General features: G+C 35.4%; 1 protein-coding gene across 1 annotated transcript; it reads right to left on the bottom strand.

Annotated features, from left to right (window-relative positions):
* Positions 1 to 3,125: 3,125 nt before the first annotated feature.
* Positions 3,126 to 6,628, bottom strand: Wsck (tyrosine-protein kinase Wsck). Its single transcript, XM_085948076.1, has one exon. It carries the CDS (start codon positions 6,389 to 6,391, stop codon positions 4,220 to 4,222), a length of 2,172 nt encoding a protein of 723 aa, XP_085804202.1. The 5' UTR covers positions 6,392 to 6,628; the 3' UTR covers positions 3,126 to 4,219.
* Positions 6,629 to 7,884: the final 1,256 nt, after the last annotated feature.

Raw genomic sequence — 7,884 nt, 5'->3', positions numbered from 1 at the left:
AATGTCACCTTAGGTTACATAATAATTATGAAAGTTCGCAAATAAAAAACCATTTTAATGGCTGTATTAAGGTTACTCGTGAAAGAAGTAATGTTCACTAAATTGTTTTAGAGTAAATTTAATACGAAATAAAACAATGAATTCTGATTTTATATGAATGACAGTACACGGTCCCCTGGTTGACATTCACTGCAATAATAATATTGATGCTTAGATAAGTCTTGCGCTATTGCAAGTTAGGTAACCACAACTTAAGCTTTAGGTTTTGTCACCACCAGCAAATTTGCAGGTGTTAAGACTACTTTACTGAACGTATTATTTTCTAATTATATGGATAAAAATGGCCTTTTGGGGCCAAATTCCATTTGAACTTTTTGTATGAAAAATGATTCTTGGCGGTTAAAATTGACAAAAATTTCGAAATTGGATTTAGCGACTTGAAATATTGAGGTTATACTGTATACCTGAAAGTGCTGAAGGCAGTTGTGGTTCCACAGAGCACCACCAAGACATTCGCAGTCATGATATTATGGTAAGTTTATACATGTAATTTAAAAAATTAGTCCAATTTTACTGGCGGTCGCAAAACATAAAATTACTAAAAATGTCATCGCGAGTCGCAAGATGCGACACGTATCACACAGCTCAGATTGTGTCGGATTAGTGAAATCTTAATGTATACCTTTTTTAGTTTTTCATTATGACAATATTATTAAGATGAATATCTATAATGGTTCTGAAACTTATCACACTGGAAACCTATAAACACAATTTAAGGGTAAACTCAAGCCATTAGATGCGCTGTAGATACTGTAAAAGTTTATTTTGCCATAAAATAATTGGCTGAATATCATCGTGCACTTTAAAAGACAACCCATTTTCAAAAGTTAAAAATAATTTCAGAAATGTAGCAAGAAGACTAGATAGATATTTTTGGAAGTACGTTGTCAGGTTTATTTTTCAAATAAACTTAAAAAAAGTCAACAAACTAACAACCATAAAGGTTTAGTTTCTGGTCAAAGCTGGGGATTGCAATACCGAATGAAAACATCTATATACCGGTATCTTGGTGCTGCTGTCAACATTTCCACACAAAATTCTGAAAATTCTATGCAAAAATCGGTCGATAGAGCTTTTGTTTGCTCCATGTTAGTTGTCAGAAAATTCTGTCATCTTAGATATTTTTTTAGGATTTCGGTATCGATAAACACTGGGGTTATATAATACCGATATTGCAAACCCTAGTCAAAGTATATGAAGTTACAAAAGTAAACATGTTCTGAGTAGTTTTACATCAGGACCGACCATTTGTTATAACAACCGATCTTCATAAGACTAGAAATACTGAAGTTTTCAGACTCAACACTGCATTACATAATATTATATTACATTATGTAATATTGAAAGCATGAATTTGTTCACTAATTACTATTTGGCAAAATACCATCACTGCATTTTTATAGGCTATTTATTTTTTAAGATAAAATGTTTATAATAGAAGAATTTAATATTCATTTTGATGGTAAATGTATAAAAGTCGACAAACCTCAAAGTATGACCCATTCACCTGAGACGTTACGTAAGTATGTTCATTGTCTTGCGGTGGAAGTGAATTGCTGCTAATTATTCAACAAATAATATTTTGACAAACTATATGACACTAAAAAGAATTGTTTTTCTGTGCGCGTGGAAAGAATTTTAAATTCCTAATAACATTACAAAAGAAAACACGTGTTTCTAATTTATGAAATACATACTACTAAAGTTTCATTACCTAAAATATTTTTAAAACAAATATAAGAACACAAGTCGAGAATAGTTTATAATTAGTATGAATTTAAGAAGTTGTACTTAGTTGTGATTAATTAATAAAAAGCTTATTAAATTATAGTTAACTGGATGAAATTTAATGCAGTACGAATATAGAAAATTAATTTCTAAAGTAGAAATTATAAGATAAATATGTACTAGCTAAGAATGATATTAAAATTAAGAGATTCAGACAATTTTCAGGTAAATTCAGAGATAAAGAGATTCACCATTCGAATTACAAAATTGATAAATGATTGTAATAAAATGACAAAAGCAAAAATATCAATCAAACAATGAAAAAATTTGTGCTTTACATAGATCTTAATAATCTTATGTGATGTAATAATTTATGCAAATAATCATTTATAACAAATTCTTATGAGATTATGGAATGTGAAAATTCATTAAAATCAGCCTTTTTTTAATAATGTGTTGTATGTATTATTGTCTTGTTGAATTAAAAGATAACAATGCAGAAAGCGCATGCACAATAATTTATCATGCATCAATGATAATTGGACATGGTCATAGATAATTGAACAATTAAAATGTCATCATACTTATGGACGCTATTAAATTATTACATTGACGCAGATATTCAATTTGACTGCTATTTTTGCAGTTAATTGCATAATATGACAATAAATAAAACCACACGAAAATTATTAAAACATATTAAGTAAAATATTTATAGTTTTAATGGAATGTTCATTAATACCAGAAAAATGATTCGTGCCGTCAAGCAGTGTAAAAACAATCAAAAAATCAACCTCATGATACCTCACGTTTACAAAACAAAATTCACAAATAAAAAATCTAATACATCTATTATATTTACAAAATATAGATAGATTTAATAGAAGACGAAAAACTTTCTAAAGATCTACATTATTTAATTTTTCAGGAGTGTGTTACATTTAAAATGATTAAAATATAAATTATATGAGCTGCCTATTTTCAAATCCCGTTATATACATATTATTACGTCCACAATTTCATATAACGCACCCTCGCAACTAAACCGCCACAAGTCCAAATTTACGTGTTTTGAGTTAATTACTACGTTTCATTGTCTATCGTTCATAGTATATGTACCGAAAATTTAATATCTCTAAGTCATCAAATTCAAGTCAAAACTTCATTCAATATCTAAACATATTTCGAAAACACTACAAAAATGCGAAAGGTAAAAACTTCAAAGCTGATTTTCTCTGTTTGACGTTTTTTGGATTGTGGCAGTTTAGTTGCGATGGTGCGATATGTCGTAAACGCCGTTTTTATGTTTCAACCTAGACCTTTCTTTTTTTCCATCGTAGTGTAAACGCCCATATTAGAATGATCAGTCCTTAATTAAACTAAATATAAGCTAATTAAAATTGGACATATTGACAATTTTTTGTATAAGTATGATTTAATAAATATTTAAGTATATTAACCAATTTTTTTCTACATCAAATTTTGTATAATTTGACTAGGCAGCTCGTGGACCCCCTAGGTAAATCCCGCAGACCACCGGTTGCGGAACACTGATATAGAATTTGCACATATTTTTGTTGAATTTGATCATGTGTGAACTTATCGGTTTTTGGAAATAGACACCTCATATGCTCGCACAATAAGTATGCTTCCAAAATAAATTCTGCACGATAAGCTTAGTTTAAAATATGTAAAGGTGTATAAAAAACATGTACTTAGCTATTTATAACTTTGCATAGTTGCTAAAGCCATAATTTCAATTTCTTTCAATTATTATTAAAATACATTCTATATAATGTCCCTACAACAAAATATTGACATGGAATTCAAAGAACAATTCAACAACATACATATTGTAAAATAAAAAAACTGCAAAACATAAATTTAATATTATGATATGAATAAAATAATTATGCAGATTCGTGTAAACAATATAAAATAAAGATATTACTTATTCAATTATTAGTTACTTAAGTATGAATTTATAATTATGAAATTAAATAATTCTGTCAGATAAAGTGACATTAAAAGCCAATATAATGATTGAAAATTGTATTTTGAACATTATGTACTTCATTATGTAAGTATGTCTTCTGAGAATTACATAGAAGTTGATCAATATTATGAGCAATATTGATTGGATTGTAATTATTTCTTATGAAGAATGAGAAAATATCCTACTGGTACAAATATAATATTATTTTGTAATATCATCATAATAAAATGTTAATAAATTAAGACATTTTCTATGTTTTCTGATAAGTAAACAATTGAATACATTGCGGAAACAAGTCTTCAGGCGATTTTAGATAAATAATCATGCCGTGTCTTCAGTTAAAGGATGTTATGTTACACTGAAATTTTCAAAATATTATCACAGCACACTCGGGCCGCGGGGCGTACCCGCGTCCCATATACATATTATGTAAAACTAATTTAAAAGTTCCATCTCGAGAACGTAAGATTCATATTGGAAGCCATTATAGTAGACGAAGCTCAACATTCCGGAAGTGTTCTGACTCAGGAGAGCCTCTAACGTGGAAACGATCTCTGCAAACGACGGTCTTTCATCCAGATCGAGTTGCCAGCAGTGCAAACATATTTGGTACAATTCATCGCCGATGTACGGCAATTGGGCAGGCCTCATCCCTCTCATCACCCTATTCGGGACGTCTTTACTGGGAACATGGGAGTACAGAGTGCCGCCCAGAGATAGTAACTCCCATAATAGACAACCGAACGACCAAACGTCGCTTTTTACAGAGAAATTATTCTGTCTGAACATCTCTTGGGCTGTCCATCTGGAGTAGTCGGGTTTTTCACTAGCCGTGTACATGTGGCACAAACCGAAACCGCTGATCTTGGGTGTCATCCCGTCGGCCATAATGACATTTCTACATGACACACGTTTGTGTAAAATTTTCTTACTGGCAAGGTATTGGAGTCCTTTCGATATATCGAGTGCTATTTGTAAGATTTTACTTTCATTTATTAGACAGAATTTACCGTTTTGGGAGTCTCTATGTCGCGATGACAGTGATAGTTCTTTCAGCGTGTGTCGAGTATCTTCGAGCACCACGTATAGAGTGTCAGGAATCTCGCAAATTCCAATCAGCGAAACGACATTTTCGTGTCCGCTCGATTTAATAAGAAGATCCAACTCTCCCAGCATCACTTTTCTATCAGTCTTCGAGAGTTCACTGTCAGCTATCGCTTGAACTAAAGCTGGCTTGTGAGCTCCGTGATGCTGTACTCGTCCTCTGACAAACTGTCCGAAGCTTCCCATACCGACGATAGACCCGTTGTCCACTTCTAAAAAATTTCTAGGTATATTCCAGAGTTGTCTTTTTAAATTGACGTAATGATCGACTCGCTCATCTTCATCAGGAATAAATCCAGTGTTTTCTATTTCTATGCAAGGTCCGCTCAGCGGCATGGACTGAGACAGGCGCTGCCTTCTGTTATGGCCCACCCTTCGACGGAGAACTATGAGCACTCCGAGCCCTATAATTAACAGCACCACTCCGATGGCTACGGCTCCGCCGAGAATCATCACCAATCCGGAGGTCTGCTCTTCTTCGTTCACATTGAGCACCATGACGTCACTCGAATGAGTGTACCTAACTTTAGTAATTCCTTTCTTATGACTAACTACACCCACTGAAATTTGTATGTCTCTCGATAGCGGAAGAGGCGCATTGAAAAATCCATTATAATTTCGACCGTCGCCAATTATGAAATCGTTTTTAACGTCCGACGGGTCCAGTTCGGCCGTGATGTAATACGGTAATCCTTCTTCTGCGGCTTCATGAAATGCTTTTAAATACTCAGCGAGAAACCCCTGCTGCAAGTCTTCGTTGACAACGACGATGCGATACTTCGATACGGGCCCGTTAACGTTGGAAGCTTCCGGTATTTTGACGACCATACGCTCCCCGAACCGTTTTACTATGACGGCTCTAGGAGGAGAAGGATCCGGATCGCCAATTTCCGTTTCCACTTCGGCATGAGTCGCGATTCCTGGCCCTTCCGTAGATAAGGCACTAATTGTAAAATTGTAAAGGGTACCAGGATGTAAATTTAGCAGTTCGGTATGGAACGTGTTATTCGAGAAGAACCACTCCAGCGGCTTCAAAGCGTTGTCCGCAAACGTGGATATCACCTCGCTTCTTATCTTGTAACCTGTGATTCTTGCGTGCGCTTCGGGTTGCTTCCACCACACATGTATAGTAGTCTGAGTTACATTTGTGATTTTGATACCCGTCGGCGGACCCGAGACGGTTATTCCGGTATCGTAAACACTGCTGACTCTGTCTCCGCCGCACATCTGTGTAGAATTTCTGGGACACGGCATTTTGCACAGGGATTCATCGGCTAGAGACTTCCCAGGCGAGTTCCCGCAGTAACAGTACGACCCGTTCGATAACAAGGCGTATCGATAAAATATCTCCTCGCATGCCGATGTGCAAATTTCCACCGATCCGCCAGTGTGAGTGTTGATAAATTCCACTTCAAACCTGAAGCAGCCGACGACATCGCCCTTTTCGGAATGACACTTCGGCAGTGTTAAACACATCGCCAAAAATATAATACTGAATTTCATTTTTATACCGTATTTTGTTTACGGTTTAACCGATATTTTAGTTTCCAAGTCAAAGGAAGCCGGGTTAATATTCATTTATTATCAAATAAACACGTCATGTTTTTGTCATGTGTTTCCCTTCAAATATCAAATAAAACACGATCACTGTAATTAATTCAGATTATAAAATAAATTTAAATTAAAATCACAAATCAACTTAGGCCGAAAACAATAACATCATCTATTACGAAAACGCCCAACTATGACATATCATGCTAGTCATGGCAACATTGCAAATAAATCTTCTTTTTTTTTTATTGATTTTATGAATAATTAATTTTAAAATTTATCGGTAAAGTGAAGTAAGGCTATAAAATGTTAACACTGTTTTAATTCCCATTATGATAATCAAAAAAAAACTAGAACAATGTAGGTACGTATATAAGACCATTTACAAAAAACGAAAAATAGTACCTAAGGCTTAGTGCTCGGCCGTAGTCAATTGGCGGGCGCGGCGCGGCGGCGTCTTGCGAAACTCAAACGTATAACCGTGTGTATTATGCCCCAAAAAACACACTGTCTACGAACATTTTACACACGGTTATACGTTTGAGTTTCGCAAGACGCCGCCGCGCCGCCCCCGCGCGACCACTACGTTCTTGCACTTAGTGGTCGCGCGGGGGCGGCGCGGCGGCGTCTTGCGAAACTCAAACGTATAACCGTGTGTAAAATGTTCGTAGACAGCAAAGAGATTGGACAGTCTTTCAATCTCTTTGGTAGACAGTGTGTTTTTTTCAATCTCTTTGGTAGACAGTGTGTTTTTTGGGGCATAATACACACGGTTATACGTTTGAGTATCGCAAGACGCCGCCGCGCCGCGCCCGCCAAATGACTACGGACGAGCACTTAGTGCAAGAACGTAGTGGTCGCGCGGGGGCGGCGCGGCGGCGTCTTGCGCAACTCAAACGTATAACCGTGTGTGAAATGTTCGTAGACAGTGTCTTTTTTAGGGCAAAAAACACACGGTTATACGTTTGAGTTTCGCAAGACGCCGCCGCGCCACGCCCGCCAATTCACTACGGCCGAGCACTAAGACTATAGATACATAACCTAAGGAGTTTTAGGAATAGTACCTACCTACTACCTAATAAGTTTTCGTTTATATTTTAATCTGTTGCATTCATTGACATTGGCAATAATGTCATTGGTTGCATTTTAGTTTGCAATGTAACTGTTTATATTGATTGCAATTATTAATTATTATTATATTATACGAATTACATGAAAGGTCCATTTACTATTTTTTTCAACTTTTTTTTAGTAGGTACGTTCGTTTGTGCATCATCTAGGACCTAGGTATTTAGTTTAGTGTTTCAAGTATCCAGCACGTATAGCAGGATCACACAAATTGAAATTGATATAGCTTCCTTAAATATGCGTGCACAAACGAAAAAACGTATACAGCACAAACGAATGCACTCAAAAAAATCGGCGATGTACCTAGTCATATGCGT

Source organism: Rhyacophila brunnea, unplaced genomic scaffold (assembly GCF_057557595.1).
Source record: "Rhyacophila brunnea isolate RB1 unplaced genomic scaffold, BYU_Rbru_1.0 scaffold_20, whole genome shotgun sequence".
NCBI classification, from domain to species: domain Eukaryota; kingdom Metazoa; phylum Arthropoda; class Insecta; order Trichoptera; family Rhyacophilidae; genus Rhyacophila; species Rhyacophila brunnea.
This window is presented reverse-complemented; position numbering and strand designations above follow the sequence as displayed.

Excerpts from the sequence above, each read along its gene's own strand:
- Wsck (XM_085948076.1), bottom strand. The coding sequence starts at position 6,391 with ATGAAATTCAGTATTATATTTTTGGCGATGTGTTTAACACTGCCGAAG.